At 33.5% G+C, this 24,860-nt stretch overlaps 1 protein-coding gene across 1 annotated transcript in view; it reads left to right on the top strand.

Annotated features, from left to right (window-relative positions):
- The first annotated feature begins 886 nt into the window (after window positions 1–886).
- LOC145265712 (S-crystallin 4-like) overlaps window positions 887–24,860 on the top strand; it is a 36,230-nt gene continuing 12,256 nt past the window's right edge. Inside the window, exons 1-3 of the mRNA XM_080121769.1 lie at window positions 887–1,019; window positions 12,862–12,957; window positions 20,873–20,988. Of these exons, the coding sequence (XP_079977895.1) occupies window positions 887–1,019; window positions 12,862–12,957; window positions 20,873–20,988 (345 nt within the window). The remainder of the gene's footprint in view (window positions 1,020–12,861; window positions 12,958–20,872; window positions 20,989–24,860) is intronic.

The following is a 24,860-nucleotide window of genomic DNA, read 5'->3' as shown; positions in this document are numbered from 1 at the left end:
TTCAAAGGATATAAGACGTTATGAGGGGAAACGCTATGATGCTCATTTGTAATTCAACGGCTATTTCTCGTTCGAAATATATATATATATATATATATATATATATATATATATATATATATATATATATATATATATATATATATATAGTGGAGAAAGCTTACTGTGTATATATTTTTCTGAATGTCTATCATTTAAATAAAAAATATGTTCGTATTTCTGTCCATTTTATCTGTCCAGACATTTTATTTACGGGACAGTTCATTTTAACAGCAAAAACATTTCTCGTCTGCGACAGGAAGTTCGGTGCAATCTTTTTGCCGCCAAGGACAAATTATGCACCCTGGCCAGCAAACGAGCGAACATCTCTCGATCGAAGCGTATTTTTAGCCGCGTTCAAAGCTCAAACATTATTTGCGCTAACTTAAAAAAAAAAGGATCCATTAGTTTTGTTTTTATTTTTTATTTTTTTTTGTATTTGATTTGTTATTTATTTTTTTATTTATTTTGACGTTTTGTCGTTTAGATTGTTATTTCTCTTAATTTCCTCTTCGTACATGCGAGCCTTTCCACCTGCGACTAATGACGAACTTTTGAATGTGCACGATGAACCGGACGACATCTCCGAAACAATTTGGCGCCATGCGTCAGCAAGATGGCGATTTACTCTTTAGCCCAGAGGTAAAAAGCCGAGGACTGACGGAGGTATATAAACTCACGCAAAACGTCGCCATTTTATTAGCAAGGGTTGGACTTGTTCTGAAAAATACGTTGTCGCTCTGTTTTGCTTTTCGTTCATTGTCGCCACGCGTTTTCTTTTTCCATCTTAATCGCCCCCAGAATTAATAGCAGCCATTTTGTTTTTTTGACATCTGCTCAAGTCAAGATGCCGAACTATACTCTCTATTATTTCAACAGTCGTGGACGGGCTGAGATCTGTCGTATGCTGTTCGCGGCTGCCGGTGTCCATTACAACGATAGACGAATCGATTATTCGGAATGGAACGATTGCAGAAGCAGTAAGTTATTTCGTTTTATCTGTCTGTCTGTCTCTCTCTCTCTCTCTTTATAAAAAACAACACAACTATATATATATATATATATATATATATATATATATATATATATATATATATATAGTGGTGTTGTTTTTGATTTTGTAAACGATATTAAGGTTAATGTCTCCGCCTCGGAGAACGGGCGTGTTTCTTATAAAGTCGCGCATTTTTTATTTGGACGTATTTTTTATTTATTAATTTTTAAAAGCAGTAATCTACGGACACGCGTGTTTCGGAGCCGTACTCCTCATCAGCGTAGCTTTACTGTTGGTAGGATTCGAACCTTGGACCTTATGTATTTGAGTCCAGTGCCTAAATCCATTCCCCTATGATGCCATAGGCGACTTACTGCTTCGTTTTTATCATTCATCTGTGTAAGTGGCTTTGTTTTTATTTTTATATATATATATATATATATATATATATATATATATATATATATATATATATATATATATATATATATATATATATATATATATATATATATATATATATATATATATATATATATATATATATATATATATATATATATTACTTTTAAAACAACTTTAAAAGTTTATTTTGGAAGTATAATTTATTGTAGTTATAAATTGTTAAATAATTTTTTTTTTTTAATTGAAAAAATGTTAGATATATAAAAACTAATATAAAAACAAACCGGGCATAATATTTCTGCTTGAATGAAACTCCTCTCGAGTTGATCCAAAATGAAAAATAGTTCTTTAGATAGAATGTATTCCAATATATATATATATATATATATATATATATATATATATATATATTATTATTATTATTAGTAGTAGTAGTAGTAGTAGTAGTAGTAGTAGTATAATATTTTTTTTTATATATAAGGTAATAATTCACTATATTCACTCGAGGTGTGTGTTACTTCGGCCACCGTGCAAATGACGCTGAGGAATTCTACCCTTTCTATCCCAGGTCATTGGAGTGGGGGGGGGGGCTCACTCTTTATCTGTGCCTAAACCTAAACGTAGATTCCATGAACAAAGCTTTTTTCTTAGAACTGCACGCCTGTGGAATTGTCTTCCGCTTTCCTGCTTTCCGGCTGACTACAATATGGTTGTCTTCAAGTCTAACGTAAATAAGTTCTTGATGAGCCGTTCCATATAAGTTATCAACTTTACCAAATTTTCATTACTAATGATTACTATAATGTCCAATTTCTACTGTACACTCTTTAACCCTTATCCTCGAGTGGCCTCTTGGCCTTGATAATGTGGTGATGCCTATGTAAAAAAAAAAAAAATTTCAAAGTGTTTTTTAACATGTTTTATTAACTGTTTGCTCGTATGATAAGCTCTATTTCCTATTTGGTTTTATTGAGCTTTTACATCTGGCTGAGATAATTTTATAAATATTAATTCTTTAATATTTATAATATACTTTAATTTTACCATCTTGGATCATTTTGGTAAATTTAATCCTAATTTTTATTTTATATATATATATATATATATATATATATATATATATATATATATATATAAATTAAAATTAAAAGGGCGACTTTCTAAGTAAATAAAAAAATGAGCTCCGAGGCGGCGCCAATATTAACCATATGTATCGCTTGAAAAAACAACAATAACAAAATCTAAAATTTATAAGCGATAAAAATAAACAGTATAATTAATCTAGGGATTATGGCGTAACGGTTAAGGCACCAGACTGTGGTAAACATGGTCTGAGGTTCGATCCCTAGAAACAGTTGAACTACGCTGACGAGAGGTAATGACCTCGAAACACGCGTCTACGTAGATTACTGGTTTTAAAAATAATAAATAAATAAAAATGTTATATACGTCCAAACAAATTAAAAGGGCGACTTTCTAAGTAAATAAAAAAATGAGCTTCGAGGCGGAGCCAATATTAACCGTATGTATCGCTTGAAAAAACAACAATAACAATATATATATATATATATATATATATATATATATATTAGAAAGGTAAATAGTATATATTTATTTAGGAACCTATCAAGACAAAGAAACGCTCGCTTTACTAGAAAGAGCAATAAAAACAAGAAAGTAAGCGATAAAAATAAAAGTTAAGTCAATTCGTCTTAATATTAAGATGACGGAAACTAAAATCATATAACCTGATGACGTCATTAAATTTGGACTGTTGAATCTGGTCACGGCCCCATGAAACAACTGGAAGGAGATAATGTCTAATGATTTAGCAAAGAAGTCAACAAATGACAAAAATGGTCAAAATTTCAAATATATAACAAATTAATTTCACTAAAAGTCCGATAAGTTAGTCTTTTTCATACCTGGATAAGTTTTGTGTGTTTTAACGGAATCTAAAGCTTTTATTGTGTTCGAAAAACAACCAGTGTCAAGCTGTTTAGTTAGGCAATCAAGATGGCTGATGAAAACACGCTGTCTTCGGAGTGTCGAAAATTGTTCAAATTTGAATTGATTGTTTAATAATTGTTTATTTCATAAATTCAAATTTCATATTTCATAAATTCATATTTCATGTTTTGCATATTTCATAAATTCATATTTCATATTTCATAAATTCATATTTCATGTTTCATATTTCATAAATTCATATTTCATATTTCATAAATTCATATTTCATGTTTTGCATATTTCATAAATTCATATTTCATATTTCATATTTCATAAATTCATATTTCATGTTTCATATTTCATAAATTCATATTTCATATTTCATAAATTCATATTTCATGTTTTGCATATTTCATAAATTCATATTTCATATTTCATAAATTCATATTTAATATTTCATAAATTCATATTTCATATTTCATATTTCATAAATTCATATTTCATGTTTCATATTTCATAAATTCATATTTCATATTTCATAAATTCATATTTCATATTTCATAAATTCATATTTCATGTTTTGCAACATTTGATTGACTTCTACTTTTACATACATTTTTTTAAAATTTTATTGAATAAAGTTCAGTTTTGTATAAATCGAACCGTACTTCTGAGATGACAGGTGAATTAATATATATATATATATATATATATATATATATATATATATATATATATATATATATATATATATATACGCAAACAGTTAATAAAACATGTTAAAAAACACTTTGAAATGAGTTAAAAAACATATTTAATCTGAAAAGGAAACACTAGATAAGTGGATAGTCCTTAATCCGCGGAGTTTCGAAGAAATACTTTCCTTCTCATCAGAGGGTAGGAATTAGCAAAATGTGGGATCGGATTTTGCATGCAGAAGTATTTGATGAAACAACAAGTAAGTCAAAGATGTTACTTGAAAGCAAAAAAAGCGAAGCAGAGGGAATATGGTGAAGAAAAAGGTGATTACACATGAATGGATAGTCTGGTGGAAGATAAAAAAAATCCAGTGACAGTAAAATCCAAATGTAAAACTTCAAGAAAGTTAAAAGAATTTCCATTTCAAAGTGTTTTTTAACACATTTTATTAACTGTTTGCTCGTATATATATATATATATATATATATATATATATATATATATATATATAATACTAAAACTCTATGGATCTTGTATGTTTGCAATCAGATTTCCGGTTTTCAACATCCGGTTGCGCATGCGTAAATAGCAACGTCTTCAATCCGTTATTCCAATTCCGGAATTTTTATATCGCTTTTAATACAAACAATTTCATTTAATTTGATCAAATAGTTTTTTGTTTTTTTTTAACGGCTAAAAACATTCAACTTCGTAAAGTCTGTCGCAGTTTCCAAAAAACTTCTCCCTTTTAAAAAACAAAAGTAAACAAACAAGAAAAACAACACTCATTATTAATAGAAGCAGCGGCGGTGAAAGAAAACACCTCTCACTTTCCCTCTAATAGATTTCAACACTCCTACTCCCTCTGTTTTCGTTACGTACGCGAGAAATCTTTAATTCATGTCATTATAAATAAATAATTTTATAAAATCAACCGTAGTTTTTTTTTTTTTTTTAACGGCTAAAAACATTCAACTTCGTAAAGTCTGTCGCAGTTTCCAAAAAACTTCTCCCTTTTAAAAAACAAAAGTAAACAAACAAGAAAAACAACACTCATTATTAATAGAAGCAGCGGCGGTGAAAGAAAACACCTCTCACTTTCACTCTCATAGATTTCAACACTCCTACTCCCTCTGTTTTCGTTACGTACGCGAGAAATCTTTAATTCGTGTCATTATAAATAAATAATTTTATAAAATCAACCGTAGTTTTTTTTTTTTTTTTTAACGGCTAAAAACATTCAACTTCGTAAAGTCTGTCGCAGTTTTAAAAAAACTTCTCCCTTTTAAAAAACAAAAGTAAACAAACAAGAAAAACAACACTCATTATTAATAGAAGCAGCGGCGGTGAAAGAAAACACCTCTCACTTTCACTCTCATAGATTTCAACACTCCTACTCCCTCTGTTTTCGTTACGTATGCGAGAAATTAGTTACGTGTATGTGTGAGAGAGAGAAAAAGGGAGCGATGTAAAACTGGATAGAGTTATCCCCCTTAACTAATGCAGACCTTTTTACTAGAGGGCGTTATTACAAAAAAATTTCTTTTTCTTCTTCCCATGTTTTTTAAAGTCGTCTGCTTACATTTCCAAACGGAAAGCTGAATCGGTAAATGCACACATTTCTATTACATTAAATAGTGTTTTCCTTTGTTGTTTTTAAACAGCAAATACTTGAATCATATGTTTTATACATATTAAATCCATTTTTTAAATCCAATATATTTTTTAAATCCAATATTTTAAATTCATCAGAAGTTTTTACACAAAAACGGAAAGCCGCATTGCTAAATGCACACGTTTCTATTACATTAAATAGTGTTTCCTTTTGTTGTTTTTTTAACAACAAATACTTGAATCATATGTTTTACACATATTACATCCATTTTTTAACACATTTAATATTTTAAATTTTTCAGAAGTTGTTTCACAAAGCTGTAACAAATTATTTTACATTCTTTGTAGAACTTTACTAATATGTCACACAACCAAATAAAAAGTAAAAAACCCAAAATCAACGACGAAACCAATGTGGATCAGCAACAAGCTGGTCCCTCTGGCATGCCACAACTTACTGAAACTGAACAACAAAGACGAACTCGACTGATTCGTTCTAGAGAAACGTATAAACTTCTAAGAGCTTCTGAAACAAGTGAACAAAGAGAAATTCGCTTGAAAAAACAAAGGGAAAAAGATTATAGATATCGAAATTTAGAAACGCCGCAGCGAAGAGAATACCGACTGAGCATGCAAAGAATGCGAACACAAGAGACAAGAAATAATGAAACAACAGAGAGGAGAGAAGAGAGACTGAACAGGCAGAGAATTAGAGCTGAGCAAAGACGAGCTAGCGAGACAGCACAACAAAGAGAAGAGAGACTGAGTAGCCAAAGAATAAGAGATGAACGAAACCGAGGTGACGAGAATGTTGTGGAAATAAACAACATACTTGCTTTGCGAAATAGTCAATATAATTTACAGCGCAGAGCAAACTTACAGGGAAATGTTGGAAATTTGAATAAGCTATGTTCTCATTGTAAAGCAAAACTTTTTGTTGGAGAAACTGCACATTTTTGTTGCATGAATGGCAAGGTTAGATTGCCAAAGTTGCACAAGTTGCCACATGAACTCTATTATTTGTATGCTGATCAAGGTGAAGAAGCTCGCCACTTCAGAAGACACCTGAGACAATATAATAGCCTGTTTCAAATGACATCTTTTGGTTGCAAAGAAATCAAGCCACAACACGGATGGAATCCATCTATAGTTATTCAAGGGCAGATTCATCACTATATTGGATCATTATTACCTGAGCCAGACAATCAAGCTCAGTTTATTCAGATATACTTTCTTGACAAAGAATATAGTATTGATGTTCAGATGAATATGTACCCGAACATTGAGTTACGTCGGAATATCATAGAAAATATTGAGTATATTCTAAGACGTGCTAATATCTATGTGACTGCATTTCAACAAACTAAGGATATGATATACAACATACCTAATGCAGTTATTGTTATAGATCCTACGAGGAAACCGATTAATGAGTATGAAAGGCGATACAATAATCAGATTTTTAATGAAGTAGGAATTATTATTCAAAATAACAATGAACAGCAAACAACATCACGCCACATAATATTGAGAGAAAAAGGTGGTCAGCTTCAAACAATATCGGAATATCATCGATCATATGATCCACTACAGTATGTACTGTTTTTCCCTGATGGTGAGGATGGCTGGCATCCCGAGATGACAATGACAAATAACCGGAAATTAACTGCTATGCGTTATTATGCCTACCGCATTATGATCCGTGATGATGAATTTAACCAAATATTAAGAGGTGGGAGATTGTTTCAGCAGTATGTTGTGGATATGGCAGGAAAAATTGAAGTAGATCGTTTGAACTACATTAGATTGAATCAATCCTCTCTTAGATCTACAGCATACAGAGGTTTTGTCGATGCGTTACATGATAATGATGATCTTAGTAACATAGGCAGAAAAGTTATTTTGTCATCAACATTTGTTGGTGGTCCACGATATATGATGGAAAGATGTCAAGATGCTATGATGTATGTTAGAAAATATGGGACTGCAACTTACTTCATCACAATGACATGCAATCCAAATTGGCCTGAGATTAAGGATAATCTCATTGAGAACCAATTTCCTCACGATCGACCAGACATAATTGCAAGAATTTTTGATTTAAAAAGAAAACTTTTCATTAAATATTTTACAGGAACACAAGGTCTGTTGGGTAATTGTATTGCCTACGTTATAAGTGTTGAATACCAGAAAAGAGGTTTACCACACCTACATTGCCTGCTATGGATGGAAGAAGAATCTAAACCCAGACCCCAGAATTATGATGATTTTGTTCAAGCTGAAATACCAAATAAAGTCGAACATCCAGAAGAACATGAATTGGTATTGACGCATATGATACATGGACCAAACTGCAACAGTACATCTCTGTGCTGGAAAAATGGGAGCTGTTCAAAGAGGTACCCAAAACCATATAGTGATGAAACAAGATGTGGATATGATTCCTACCCTATTTATAGGCGAAGGTCACCAGAAATGGGAGGTCATCAAGGCTATAAAGAAGGTAGAAATGAACCTATAACTTCCAAATGGGTTGTACCTTACAACATGACTCTCTTGAAGTTATTTAATTGTCACTTAAATGTAGAAATATGCACTTCTGTAAAATCCATTAAATATGTAATTAAATATACATTAAAGGGAAGCGATCAGGCAGTTTTCAGTGTAAGCAAAGACGAAATTAAGCAATACTTGACAGGAAGATATATTGGACCATCAGAAGCAGTTTCGATGATACTGGGATTTCCAATTCATGTTAGAGAACCTGCAGTTGTTCGTCTTCAGATACATCTCCCTGATCAACATATGATCTATATTCAAAGGACAAGCAACAGAGACCTTAATAGAAATGCTTCTTGCACAACTCTAACAGAGTTTTTCAATATTTGCCAGAATGATGAATTTGCCAGAACACTCTATTACTCGGATGTCCCAAAATACTATGTGTGGCAAAATAAGAAATGGCAAAGAAGAAAAATGGGTAGAAGAATAGTTGACCACCCAGGAGTTTTTGAAGCAAATATTCTTGGTCGTATGTACACAGTCTCACCAAATAGTGGTGAATTGTACTTTTTGCGGCTACTACTTCACCATGTAAAAGGACCTAATTCTTTTGAATCTCTGCGAACTGTAGCAGGTCATATATGTCCATTATTTAAAACTGCTTGCAAAGAAAGAGGATTACTGCTTCATGACAACCACTGGATACAAACAATGGAGGATGCAGATAAAACGAGAATGCCAAGAGCGATAAGGGATCTGTTCATTGTGATACTTTTAAACACAGAATGTTCAAATCTTCTTGAGTTGTGGGAAAGATTTCCCAACTCCATGGCAATGGATTACTACAATGCAATGCAAATCCAAGTCAACAATCAGAACATGGTCAATAAAAATGCCATCAACAACACGTTGAGGTACATAAATGATAAACTTTGTGCTGCTGACAAATCACTGCAAGATTTTGGATTGCCTTTGCCTCAGAATTTACCTAATGTGATTCACATAAATAGAGCCATAATGGATGAGCAAAGTTACAATATAGCAGAGCAAATGACATATGTAAAGACACATCAACATTTATTAAATGACGAACAATCGATCATCTACAACTTTATATGCAGTTGCTTAAACACAGACTCTTCTTCATTGATTTTCATCGATGCTCCAGGAGGCACAGGAAATACCTTCTTAATAAAACTTCTTCTTTCAAAAGTAAGGAGCTTAGGACAAATTGCACTGGCTGTAGCATCATCAGGTATTGCTGCAACATTGATGCCTGGTGGTCGCACTGCTCATTCCAGATTCAAGCTTCCTCTCAATGTAAGAGAAAATGATGTTTGTAATTTTGATAAACAATCAGAAACAGCCAACTTGATAAGGGCAGCAAAACTTATTATTTGGGACGAATGTCCAATGATAAGAAGGGAGAGTTTAGAGACGTTCGATAGGACTCTCAAGGATATATGTGGAAACAATGAAACATTCGGAGGGATATTGACGGTGTGCAGTGGTGACTTCAGGCAACTACTACCAGTCATAAAAAGAGGAAATGATGCTGACATTTACAATGCTTGCATCAAAGAGTCGTTTTTGTGGCGTAAATTTAAGAAATTTTATTTAAAACAAAACATGAGAGTTCAAGATGATGATGATGAATACTCTAAATTTATTATAAAGATTGGTGAAAACAAACTTGAAAAAAATGAAAATGGTGAGATTGAACTGCCTGAAGATTTGATAATCCGTGCAGATAATGTTGACCAATGCATTGAATACATTTATCCTTCGTTTGACAATCTAGAAATGTTTGCGGAAAATTGCATATTAGTACCATTTAATGATACAGTTAGAGCAATAAATCATAATTGTATTGAAAAATTTCCTGGACAAGTCAAAGAATATTTGTCATTTAATTCTGTTCTTGAAGGAACAGAAGCTACACATTACCCAACAGAATTTCTTGATTCGATAGAGTTATCAGGATTACCTCCACATAAACTTGAACTCAAGAAAGGAGCTCCAATCATATGTATGAGGAATATTGATCCACCACGCTTATGTAATGGTACAAGACTAATAATAGAGGAGCTGTATAATAATTTGATTGTTGCTAAAATTATTGCATCACAGTTTGAAGGAGAAATCGTTTTAATTCCAAGATTGAAAATGGTCTTATCTGAAGGTGACAATATTCCGTTTGCCAGAGTCCAGTTTCCTATACAATTAGCATTTGCTATGACTATTCATAAGTCTCAAGGACAGACCTTACATAAAGTTTTAGTTTATCTAGACAAACCTGTCTTTCAACATGGTCAACTATATGTTGCACTCAGTAGAGTTAAGCGAAAGGAAAACATAAAAGTTTTTTTAAAACACTCAAATTGTACAAAAAATGTTGTAAATAGAAAAGTATTGTCTTAGTTTTAGTGACCTTATTATTAGCATATGAATACAATATTTATTTTCTGTACAATAAGTGCTTAAGCACCCGTGCTTTTCAGCGATACATATTCAATAAAATAAATTGATTAATATAATTAATCTGGATATAAGAGAGTTAGAACCTGATAAGAAGTCTCAATTAAGCAAAAAGATAACAAAAGTTTTCTTTAAAAAAAATTAATTGTACAAAAAATGTAAATAGAAAAGAATTGTCTTAATTTTATTGACCTTATTATTAACATACAAATTAAATATTTTACACAATGGGTACTGAATGTTTGCTTAAATTAAATGAAAAAAGTTACATTTTATTTTCATTTTCTATTTAAAAAGCCATTATTAACATGTGGAGAGTGTTTTTTTTATTATTCTGTACTTTCAACTAACAATTTCATTTAAAAGATGATATATCAAAATTTGAATTTAACTATAATAAGGATTATGATACCTGTTCAGTGCATATTTACCTATAAGTATGACCAACCACTTATAATTCAGTAACTGTAATTTAAAAAAAATAACAATTATAATAAACAGAACGACTCATAGAAATCTATCTATATTCTTTTTTCATTTTAATATACTTTCATAGAAATGCTTCTGTTATGTAAAAAAAAACTATTTTCTTTATGCCACAAATGTCACGCTCATACATGAATTCCATAGCTAATATAACGTACTGACCCAACGGGTCACGGGTGGTCTAGTATATATATATATATATTCCCTCTGCTTCACTTTTTGTTATCAAGTAAGATCTTTGACTTACTTGCAGTTTCATCAAATACTTTTGTTTGCAAAATCCGATCCCGCATTTTCCTAATTCCTATCCTCTGATGAGAAGGAAAGTATTTCTTCGAAACTCCGCGGATTAAGGACTATCCACTTATCAACTGTTTCCTTTTCAGATTAAATATGTTTTTAAGTGTTTTTTAACATGTTTTATTAACTGTTGGCTCTTACACACACACACACACACACACACACACACACACACACACACACACACACACGCACAAACACACACACATACACACACACACACACACATATATATATATATATATATATACTAGACTACCCATGACCCGTGACATAACAGAAACTTTTCTATTTAACTATATTAAAAATGAAAAATAGAATATAGATAGATATCTATGAGTCGTTCTGTTTATAATTGTTTATTTTTGAAAAAAAAAACTTACAGTCATTGAATTATAAGTGGTTTTCCATACTTATAGGTAAATCTGCACTATTCAAATTTTGATATATCGTTTAATTTATACGCGAAAAAAAAAACAATTGGAACGCTGAAAACGTACACAGTAAAACAATACGTTGTCAACGGGTTAAAGTTGATTTATTTGTAAAAAATTGCGACAATATAAACAGTAATACAGAATAGTTGCAAAACATCCTCACCCTTCCCATATTAAATAATAATTTCTAAATAATAGTGTTAATATTTCAGTGCGCAGGTCAAATTCTGCAAAAGTAGCGATTTGTGTTTATTTGTTTACACTGTTATGGGTTTATGTTTATATACACATGCGCAACCGGAAATCGTAAACCGGATGTTGGGTTACGGCACTCGTTACAAGGTCATTTGAGTTTTATAATTATCTATATATCTATAAAAGTGAAAGTGCCTGTCTGTCTCTGTGTGTGTGTCTGTGTGTGTACATTTCCCTACGCAATAACTTCGTCAATTCTAAGCCTACAGACTCGAAATTTGATATACAGGGTACTGAGATTTGGACAATCTATGTGATCGGTTTTCGGCCAGAAATTTAAGGCGTCGAAGTTCAACGATTTTACCTTTGAGGATTCTACCAAACTCCTCCGACGATTTTGAGTCTAAACACTTTAAATTTCAGATATAGGTTCCTCGGACATGGATCTAACTTAATAATTTTATTTGAGCTCAAAACTATAAATTTTAAGGGTCATAATAGAGGTCAAAGTTAAAAAATTGACCGCTTTTTATTTTTGCTCAGCATACACCTCCAAACACCCAGGCTGAAATGCTAGTATGTATATATATATATATATATATATATATATATATATATATATATATATATATATATATATATATTCGTTCAACGTTAAACAAATCTGTTACAAATTTTACGTTCTAAATATTCACCATTAACAGCTGTTATATGTACAATCGTTTCCGAGACAAACTGAACCTTTATCTTTTTCTTTTGCAGAGATGTCTGGTTCTGTCTTGCCAATTTTAGAGATCGATGGTAAAACTCAAATTCCTCAAAGCATGGCCATTGCTCGGTACCTTTCAAGGGAATTTGGTAAGTCAAAAATTTTAAGATATACCATTATTAAAAATACGAAATTATGTTGTTCTTTTACATGGAGGTCACCACTTATCAAGGCCCGGAAGCCACTCGGAAATAAGTTTTATTTTGTGTACAGTAATCAATGGGATAGTGTTTCAGTATTCATTAGTATTGGAGATTTGATAAAGTGTCATTATTTGAAGGGGCGGTTCATCAGGAATTTGTTTATGTTGGATTTGAAGACATTCATGTTGAAGTCAGGAGGAAAACAGGCAAGCGGTAGAGAGTTGCACAGGCATGCAGTTCTAAGAAAGAAGCTTTGTTCATGGAATCTACGTTTTGATTTAGGTACAGATAAAGAATGGCGGAAATTATTGATAGTGGTTTCAGCTAGACAGGTGTTTATCGTGAAAGATTGGCGAGGGGGGACCAGAGATTGGAGCTCAGACGAGCACTTGACATGGAAATAACGATAAAACAAGGATAGGCTCGCAACGTCTCATCTGTGAGAGAGAGATTGCAGGGAAGAGAAAAGGGCATCCCCACTAAACCACGAAGTCTATTTTGTACTCTGTCAAGGCAGGATAGGCTGTTTTTAGAAGCTCCTGCCCAGATGTGGCAGCAGTACTCCATCCTTGGACGTACTTGGCTTTTATATAGATAGAGAATTGCATCAGTAGTGAGATATCTTCTGGAGCGGTAGAAGGATCCCATCATTTTTCCAGCGACCTTGATGTACGTGTTCCATTTCAGATCAGGAGTAAAGCTCAAGCCCAGAAGCTTGTCAAAACATGGGGCCTCCCCTAGACGAGAGCCATCCATTTCAATTGATGCCAGATGGGGATCAGAGCGTTGATGATCTAAAGATAGATGCTTGGTTTCAGATGCATTAAAGGTAACCATCCATCTCTTCCACCACTGTACTACGCGCTCGAGATCAGAGGAGAGAGAATCAGAGAGAACTTGGTCGTTTACGCTCTTTGATGTGTTGCCGTAGATGGGCGTGTAATCAGCATAGATGTCAACGAATGATTTAAATATGTGTTTTGGGAGATTATTGATGTAGATCAGGAAGAGAGTTGGGCCCAGGATGAACCCCTGAGGGACTCCAGAATTAATACTGCGGGCCTCTGATTTTTGCCTATCAACCACTACTCTTATGAGCCTATCAGAGAGAAATGATTTAATGATTGAGGAAACATTTCCAGTTATACCGTAGCTGGAAATCTTATGAAGTAGGCCTTTATGCCATAACTTATCGAAGGCCTTTGATATGTCAAGAGCAATTGCCCTAAAAAGGAAGCCTTTGTCGAGAGATTTGCTAATCCTATGAGATATAACCGTTAGCACATCTGTAGATCTTGCAGAACGAAAACCATATTGCATATCACTAAGAAGGTTATTTCTGCTGAGGTGGTTGACTACTTCTCTATTTAATATGCTAAAGAGTAGGGGAAATTATTGATAGTGGTTTTGGCTAGACAAGTGTTTTTCGTAAAAGTTTGGCGAAGGGGTACTATAGATTGAAGCTCAGACAAGCACTTGCCATGAAAATAACGATAAAGCAGAGACAGGCTCGCAAGGTCTCTTCTGTTGGCAAGAGGTTGCAGGGAAGAGAAAAGGGCATCCCCCACTAAGCTACGAAGACTATTTTGTACTTTGTCAAGGCAGGATATACTGATTCTGACAGCTCATGCACAGATGTGGCAAAAGTACTCCATCATTTAAAACAGGAATAAAAGGGACAAATGTTTGGACACACCTAGATCCCCCTCTGCACATTATTGGTCTAAACATCCAAAGAATATGTTGAATATCCAATACTGAGAAATTATTTTGAAAAGAAGGGTTGCACCTGGAAACGAGATGCAAAAGGTCATTTGAATAAAAATAATGAACCTGACATTATCTGCAAGGAAGAAATAACAAAGATGATCGAGTTAGTAGTTAAATGTTGGATGTTTGAAAGGTCATTTTCAGCATTTTGGATTATGGCAACACTAGATGAAGTTTTTCTCCACTGACTGAGGATAGAAAAGATAAAGTGCACTACGGATATTAAATATCCGGGCTGAGTGTACCGAGAAATTATTATAATAAAAAGAGATGCACCTGGCAACGAGATGCAAGAAACAAATATGAAGTAATAAAAAAATTCACCAAAAAGTCGTAACAATAAAATGTAAAATGTAATGAACCTAACTTAAGAAGAAACAACAAACTTGATCGATTGTCAAAAAAATTAAATGTTGAATGTTTGAAAGGTTGTTGTCGTCAAGAAGTACATACAGGTGCAATGAAGTCGCACCAAGAACAAGTCAATTCATTGAAATGTTCATCGAAGAATAAAACGCGCTGAGAGTGTGGCTACAGTGACAATGCTATCCCAAGGGGGCGTTTGAGGTAGTTCCAAATGATTATATGATAGTCTGAAATAGATATCGCAGTTGGTTGACGATTTGAGTTTGAAAATAATCGACTCGTCGGATTCCCGTGTGTACAATTAACCATCCATAACCGTCACCAACAATTGTGATCTAAATACTTATGGTGGTTGAATTTTACATTAATAACGGTTAGAATAGACTTGAACTGGAGCTTTTATTATATGTAACGATCCCGGGCAATTCTCGATTGCCTTGCTGACTCCATTTGTTTGGTCAATGACGCAAACCAAAACAAGGAAAAATAACTTTAGCTGGACGGATTTGAAATTGATAATAATATTTTAATACCAATATTGTTTTGGTAATAAAATCATGTATTTATAAAGAATGGCATTGTTTTGCTATGCCGAGAGGAGTACATAATCTTAGGGGGTCATCCTATCAAGGTCTTGTCGGCGTGAGAACAGCCTTGACGGAAAAATATACCAAGGAGTGATTATGTACGCTTGGTACTGGACCAATCAGCGCTTACCGATTGGCTAGAATGGACCTGAGAACGCCAGACCCAACCCGTCACCTAATTATATAAGCTTATGCAAGAGTAATTTTTAACAGATTTCGGAGTAAAAACGACGAGTCTCGACAGAAGAGAGCCGGGAATGAGCTCCTGACCATTGAGCCGTATGCTCAACGGTGAGTATCGCCTAGTCATCTTTTCTCTCTCTCTCTCTCTCTCTCTCTCTCTCTCTCTCTCTCTCTCTCTCTCTCTCTCTAGCGAGTTGCAAGACCATAGGTTGAGTACACCTGTCATGTTATGGTCCTTCGTTGCTCAAGAAAATTTCTCAGCTACCACAAAAAATGCACAACACTCGTACTTAGGGTTAGCTCCTACAACTGAAGTTCCTGATGAACCGCCCCCCTCCCTTAAGTAAGACACTTTATCAAATCTCCAATTATAACGATTACTACGATACTGTCCCATTGATTACTGTACACGCAATAACCCTTATCCCCGAGTGGCTTCTGGGCCTTGATAAGTGGTGACCTCCATGTAAAAAAAAAACAATAAAAAAACGTCGATGTTTATCGCTAACAAATGTCTAAGTGAGCTGATGGCGACAACATTAAAAAAGAATGGCCGAACATAACTGTTTGTGGCTGTTGATTATGTAACCGCTATCAGAGATTGGCGATACATGAAAAAGGGTATTTCTGTGAACGTACTATTGTCGTGATGCTTTCAAACACGTATACATATATTCACATCTTTCGCACGATTGTATTATAATAAACTTTGTGATTAGATGGTTTATCTGTTAATATATGCTATAGTTGTAGAAACTTATCAACGTCTTCATTAGTGTTTTTCTTAATGGCTGTACGGAGTAATACGTCTTCAGTTGCAGTAGCTAACCCTAAGTCCGAGTGACGGTACACGGAATTAACCTAATCACAACGTGGGACAACGTCATTTGTGGACTCTCCAAAACAGAAAAATGAAGACACCCGAAGCGACGAACCAAGTCCTCGTGTAGACGATTAAGGTCAGGCTATCGTGTTTGGAGAGTTATTCTGTGTGACCAGACTAGCTGTTGAACTTTCTTAGGCATTCCGTGATCCAAACCGCCTAAAATCGAACTCTTATAGCGGCGAACACCCCCCCCCTTGGGGCGGTCGTCGGGTTATGCAATAAAAATATATCATTATAGTTTCTAATATCAGTGTGACGTCATTCTTTTAATGTTGGTTGGATGTTTTTGTTTTACGGCATATCAACCCTTTTCTGGTTATTTAATGCCGAATCTAAAGATTTTTAAGAAAAAATTTTTTTAATAGAATATATTTGTTGTTTTCAAGTCGGTTTCTATTTAACCCATAGTTGGGACCCTAACAGGTACTACCACTCCAGGTCAGAGTGGACCTGGGAGCACTGGTAATTAAAGGGTGCCTCCACACTCCCCAAAGCCCACAAGCTGGGGCCTCACCATTGGATATAGTTTAAGGTCATATCCAGGACCCCCATTGAGGGACTTTTACCCTCTGCAGGGGGGAAGTCGGCGTATTCTAATGCCCCACCGACAGGGCTTCATTCTTTTAAGCTCAGCGGAAATACAACAAATATTTGAAGTCGTATATATTTATTTTTAAGGAAAATCGCTCCAGACAAGGCGTAGAGCCTCTTGATGTAAGACGTTAACAAGAACAAAAGACGATTATCGTAAAAATAGATGATTATTCGTCTTAATCTTGAAAATATTCTGGCTATAGGTAGAAGGAAAAACATAATCATATCGTGTAGTATGATTGCAACATTACACACGCGTTAACATGTACCCAACACGTTGTAGACTCTGTCACAAAGGAGATAAAGACATGGAATAGAAAAGAATTTCAATTCGCTTTTTCAGGTTTAAAAAAAATAGATCTCTATTCTCCATTCCTTGATTTTTTTTTTCTTGCAATGACCCATAGCGCAGTAGTTAGAGAACTTGGAAAAATCAACTGTAAAAGTGCTATTTTCCTGAAGATTGACGATTCAATTCTCAATGTGGGCGACCTAAAATACAATTACGAATTACTTAGGGCCCCTATCAAGTAATGTCGGACGGAACAAGAGCATGCTACTCCCGTGAATTAAATGAAGGGTTCCGTTCGAAATTCCGTCTAAATTCCCGAGTTCGACAGAAACATTCCCAAGTTCAACAAGATACAGCCAAAGAAAGTTGGAGGTTACATCGATCGAAACGTCGTGAAACTGACAGCCAAGATGAGAACAGTAGTCTAATAGATCCCAATAATACGCGAAAATTAAATTGAAATAAATCACACAAAAATATTTTTATCATACAAATATGCGGTTTATTGTAAGAATTAATTTTTGGCATTTATAATTTAAATAAAATTTAGATCATATGCCCCCTCCCCCGTAGGTTGCGCGTATATGGCATAATCTAAGGGGTCCAATTTGCACAAACTTTGCGCATTAAATTAGGCTGTATTTAAAACAAATAACGCGTTGAATGTTGTCTTCCAAATAGTCTATTGGATCTGGTTTATCAGCATAGACATGGGATTTACATATCCCCCAAAGAAAATAATCTAATGGGGTTCAATTGCACGAACGAGGTGACCAGTTGACAGGTCCATTTCGTGAAATTATTTGTTCTTCAAATATTTCCCTCAGCAAATTGATCGTATCGCGCGCTGTGTGGCATGTGGCGGCATCCTGCTGAAACCACATGTCTGCAGTTGAAGCACGAAGAAGTTGGTAATCATTTTTTTGTATCGCTCACCGTTTTACTATTACGTTCTGACTATCGTTACTTTTGAAGACAATGATTCCACCAACCCATAAAGTGCACCAAACAGTGATTTTTTTTCTGGATGTAATTGTGTTTCGACCATAGCATGTGAATTATCATCGTTTCAAATTGGCATCGCCATTAAACCAAACGTGTGCTTCATCATTGAAGAAAATTTTGAAAGGATGATTTTCTGAACCACGATTTTAAAAATAAAATTTCAAATGCTGTTCGGTTGTCAGTTTCTTCCTGATGAATTGTCAAATAAAGCTGGACGCAAAATAAATGATAGTTGCCAAATCTGCAATTAGATAAGTTCGCCGCCTCTAAAAAAAAAACACCCTGCATTTCAAAGGAATATGCTCTGACGAACTTGTGCCACTTAAAAAAAAAACATTTTTATTCACTGTTCACCCCAAACAAGGCACGGTGCCACTTTGAAGTAGGGGCTACTATCGGGGACATAAGTTGCAGGGATATTTTGAAGGAAGATGAGTAACAAGATTTCTGTTCACATTACACTTGAACTTCTGCATGTCATTACAGTTGGGAAAGCAGAATCCCGGAAGAGAGTTCCAAAGTCTAGCAGCTCTGGGAAAAAACTATTAAAGTAGAAGGCTTTCTTACATCTAGGGATCTCTACTGTGTAGGGGTGGGATTTTGCTGCTTGTCGGGTTTGTCGGGGGTATCTACGGCGAAGGGAGACAAGTGCTTGTAATTTGTCAGAGCATACACCATGTAAGTACTTGTAGAACAGGCAGAGGAATGCAGCATTTCGTCGATGGGACAGAGGCTGAAGCCTAGATGGCAGTTCAGGACCTATCAGGTTGGCAACACTTTTTTGAACCCTGTCCAGGAGTGAGAAACAAGTAACTTAAATATTCTTTGGCAAGACGGAACCAGACATTTCTGCAAGACAAAAAGATAAAAATCCAAATCGTCTCAGAAACGATCGTACATATAACGTAAAAAAGCAGCTAACTATAGACGTCTTCAGATGCCGGAAAGTTTTCTACTCTAATTGTTTCTTCCCTCAAATTGTTAGACTTCGGAATTCCTTTCCTGTTTCTTGCTTCTCTGACTGTACTAACATGGATGATGATGGATGAGTCTCTTAACCTTCTGGGGTCTTGGGGACGATACCTTACTTCATGCAGCATGTTTTGAGCAAGAATAGCTTGTCAGCGTCTATTTCTTTCCAAACTTCAGAATGCATACAGCACTTAGTATTATCAAATGGTCATCCATTTATGTACTGGCCAAGCTCAATGTTGCTTAACTTTGGTGATCTAACGGGAACCAGTGTACCAACGGGATTATGCTGTACTAACATGCAGAAATTAAGATGTAATATGTTTTGCAGCTCAACTCCCCATTTAGAGCATTCCTGTTGGCATGGTTCCTAAATCATAGTAATCAGTTACATCTCACTTTTTTTTTACAAAGAAGTCACTTCTTATCAAGGCTCAGAGGCCACTCGAGGATGAGAGAACGGTAATCATTTGGACAGTAATCATTAGTAGTGGAAATTTGGTAAATTGGATTACTTAAGAGGACAGCTCAAGAACTTGTTTACGTTTGACTTGAAGACGACCATGTTGTAGTCAGTTGGAAAGCAGGCAAAGGGAACAGAGTTCCACGGATGTGCAGTTCTAAAAAGGAAGCTTTGTTCATGGAATCTACATTTAGGTTTAGGCACGGAGAAAGAGAAGGGGAAATTATTGATAGTGGTTTCAGATAGACGGGTGTTTTTCGTGAAAATTTGGCAAGGGGAGGGACATAGATTGAAGCTCAGTCAAGCACTTGGCATAAAATGACGATTTGCAATGTCAGAATTGAATAAAAATAACAGAAAATATGATTGTTATTTATTTCTTGCACTTGTACCCCCTCAACATATATACCCCCGCACAAACCCGACAAGCAGCTTAATCTCACCCCTTCACAGTAGAGATCCCTAGATGTAAGAGAGCCTTCTACTCCAGTATTTTCATTCCCCAGAACCGCTAGACTGTAGAATTCCCTTCCGGGTCCCTGCTTGCTCAACTGTACTGACATGCAGAAGTTCAAGTGTAACGTGAACCGACATCTTGCTGCCCAACTCCCTACATAGTACCCCTGTATCTTATGTCCCTGATAGTAGCCCCCTACATCAAAGTGGCAACGTGCCTTGTTTGGGGTGAAAATGTAATTTAAAAAAAAACAATTTTTTAAAAATTATTTTGTTTTCTATTTCAGGATTTCATGGCAGAAATAATTTGGAAATGGCAAGAATCGACTTTATTTCTGACTGTTTCTATGAAATCCTTGATGATTACTTGAGACTCTTCCATGATAAGGAGGGACGTATAATGGTGAGGAATACTAATTTCATGCTCATTTGTTTTATTTCCGACAAACAAAGGTGCTTTTCTTCCGGCCAGGTGCATGTCTGCGTCAAGTACATTTTATTCCTGCCAGGGTGACATTCAACGCATACTTGGCTCGAATATCTTCTCGCTCTTTGTTTATAGAAAATTTGTAAGTCTTTTTTTTATGTCTTTTTTTTATGTCAGTAGCTCCAGGCAAAACATGAAGTCACTTGAAGTAACGCATATTTAAAAATAGATAAAAATAAATGGTTTTATTTTATCTATTTTGAAATATGAGTTACTTCTATTTTTATTTTATTTCTTTTCATTTTTTTTTTCGTCTGAAGATCGAAAATGCGTGCGTAATCATCTTCTCTTTGTCTTCGTCGCATAGTTTCTTTTGCCTGTGGGACTGTTTCGCTGGCCTGCTTTCCAGCTGACTACGATATGGTTGTCTTCAAGTCCAATGTAAACAAGTTTTCGCTGATCCATCCCCTTAAATGATCAAATTATACTAAATTCCCACTAATAACGATTACTACACTGTTGTTATAGTAATATTAAAAATAATAAAAAATAAAATTAAAAATTAAAAATAGAGGCAAAAACATAGGTAAACAAATAATAATATAAAAATAATAAAAAATAAAAATTAAAAATAGAAGTGAAATATAAGTAAAACCTCGTTAAAAAATAATAATATAAAATAATATAAAAAATAATAAATATAAAGATTATAAATAAAAAATAGAGATAAAATATAGTTAAAAAATAATAATATAGAAAATAATATAAACAATAATGAAATATAAAAATTAGAAATAAAAATTAGAGGTAAAAATAAAAATAATATTAAAATAATGAAAAATAAAAATTCAAAACAAAATAAGTTTTGTAAAATATAGGTAAAATATACGTAAAAAATAATAACATAAAAATGATATAAGAAAAAGGAAAAATTAAAATTAAAAATATAGGTAAAATATAAGTAAATATAGGTAAAAAAAAATAATAATATAAAAAATAATATAAGCAATAATGAAATCAAAAATTTAAAATTGAATATAAAGGTAAAAAATAAAGTAAAAAAATTGTCGGTAATAAATATAGATCAAAAATTATAAAAAATAAAAACGAAAAAGTAAAAAATAAGAAAATGAAACCTTAAAGGTAAAAAATGTTGATAAAATATATGTAAAAACAATGTTAGAAAGCTCGAGTGAAAAAAATAAAAATAAAAGTTATAGATGCAGATAAAATTAATGCAAAAAATAAAATAAAAATAAAAAATTAAAATATTAAAAAAAAAAAAAAAGTAAAATGAAATATTAAGCAAAATAAGTAAAAATATAGATAAAAATAATAAAAACAAAAGTTAAAAAATAAAAAAATATATAAATAAAGGTAAAAATAAAGATGAAAATTATATTACAAATAATAATAAAAAATAGAGGTAACATATAGGTATATATAATAAATAATATAATAATAAAAATAAAAATTAAAAATTAAAAATAGAAGGAAAAATATAGATAAAATATAGGTAGAAAAATGATAAAATAAAATAATATAAAAATAATGAAAAATAAACATTGAGATGAAATATAGTTGAAAAAAAAATTTAAAATATAAATAGATGTAAAATTATAGATAAAATAATAATATAAAAATAGAGGTAAAATATACGTAAAAAATAATAATATAATAAGTGATAAATATGGATAAAAAAATTATAAAAATAAAAACGAAAAAGTGAAAATAAGAAAATAAAACATTAAAGGTAAAAAAAAAATGTGGATAAAATATATGTAAAGCAATGATAGAAAGTTCAAGTTAAAAAAATAAAAATAAAAGTTAAAAATCATAAAACAGCAAAGAAAATACCAAACTAAATTCCATGAAATGTATCCAGCGAGTCGGAAAATAGTCCAGAAGAAATCCAAAAATCTGTCTATTCTGATTCACGTACAGAAACCATCTCCTCCGCACCCCCAATTTTTTTTTTTTTTTTTTTTACATATTCACCCCACCACTCTTGAGATTTTTACAAAAATTCTATCCTTTTAGATTCTTCATATCAGCTTTATTCTAATTCGGATTTTCAGACAATCCATCAAACATTTTTTTTTTTTTACATAGGCATCACCACTTATCAAGGCTAAGAGGCTACTCGAGGATAAGGTTTAAAGAGTGTACAGTAGAAATTAGACAATATAGCAATCGTTAATAATGGAGATTCGGTAAATTTGTTAACTTATATGGAACGGCTCATCAAGAACTTGTTTACGTTAGACTTGAAGACAACCATATTGTAGTCAGCTGGAAAGCAGGAAAACGGAGGACAATTCCATAGGCGTGCAGTTCTAAGAAAGAAGCTTTGCTCATGGAATCTACGTTTAGGTTTAGGCACAGATAAAGAGTGGGGGGAATTAGTGATAGTGTTTTCTGCTAGATGAGTGTTTCTTGTGAAAATTTGGCAAGGGGGGGGCATAGATTGGAGCTCAGCCATCAACATAATTTTATCTTGTTTATTATATACCACCCATTGCATATTTTTACACACTTTTTTTTTAACTCACGTTCACCCCCTAACAAGGCATATCACCACTTGGACGTTTGTCTGCTTTCCAACTGACTGCAATATGGTCGTCTTCAAGTCCAATGTAAACAAGTTCTAGATGAGCCGTCCCTTTAAGTAATCCAATTTACCAAATTTCCACTACTAACAATTATTACGACATTTTCCCATTGACTACTGTACATTCATTAACCCTTATCCTCGAGTTGCCACCAAGCCTTGATAAGTGATAACTCCTTTAAAAAAATTAATTAATTAATAAATAAAAGGCGCTACTATTTGAAACCAGGCCTAGGAAAGATTAACAAGATGTTGGTTTACGTTACATTTAAATTTCTGCATATCAGTAAGTCAAGGAAGCAGGCAGCGGGGAGGGAATTCCAAAGTTTAGCTGTTCGAGGGAAGAAACTATTGGAGTAGGAAGCTTTCTGACATTTAGAGATCTCAACAGTGAAAGGGTGAGATTTTGCTGCTAAGCGAGTTTGTCGGGGATATGAACGTCGAGGGGAGCACAAGTGCAATGAGTTCATCAGAGCACATTGCATTAAAATACTTGTAAAACAGACATAGAGATGCAACACTGCGGTGATGGGACAGGGGTTGGAGCTTAGTTAACAAAGTGGGACCTATTAGATTGGAAACTCTTTTTTGAACGTTATACAATGGGGAGATACTAGTGGTAGATGCACCAGCCCAGATGTGACAACATTACTCCATGCATGGGCGAATTGTGGCCTTGTAGAGGTGATGCATAGGAGAGGATGATATAAACGTGTAAAAGGTGAATGCGGTATTTAGGTTTGTGTTAATTAGAGTGTGTATAGGTTCAGTTGTGCTGTTGTTAGGCCATTTGGCAAGGAGGAATTTCCTTTTGTGGGGACATTGTCTGAAGATCTCATTTCTAATGTTCATACAGACTATGGATGGGTTATTTATAGCCTTAAGAATCCTATATTTGTCGGTGGTGCAAAGGGGGCAGGTCTTGAGGGTTACTAAGTTCTGTTTTAAAATTTGAAACTCAGAGTTAATACACTCGTTTAACGTTTTTATCTCTGTTTGTTTACATTGAATTGTTTCACCGTTTTCAAAGTCGCTGATGAATTTGCGCTGACTCTATCCAACCTCTTACCGTTAATTCAACGCAATGAAACCACTGATACGCCTTTGAAATATGCATATATAATGTTGAAATAAATATTATATATATATATATATATATATATATATATATATATATATATATATATATATATATATATACGAGCAAACAGTTAATAAAACATGTTAAAAAACACTT

This window comes from Euprymna scolopes, chromosome 40 (genome assembly GCF_053919585.1).
Source record: "Euprymna scolopes isolate OS-2025 chromosome 40, ASM5391958v1, whole genome shotgun sequence".
Lineage (NCBI taxonomy): Eukaryota > Metazoa > Mollusca > Cephalopoda > Sepiida > Sepiolidae > Euprymna > Euprymna scolopes.
This window is presented reverse-complemented; position numbering and strand designations above follow the sequence as displayed.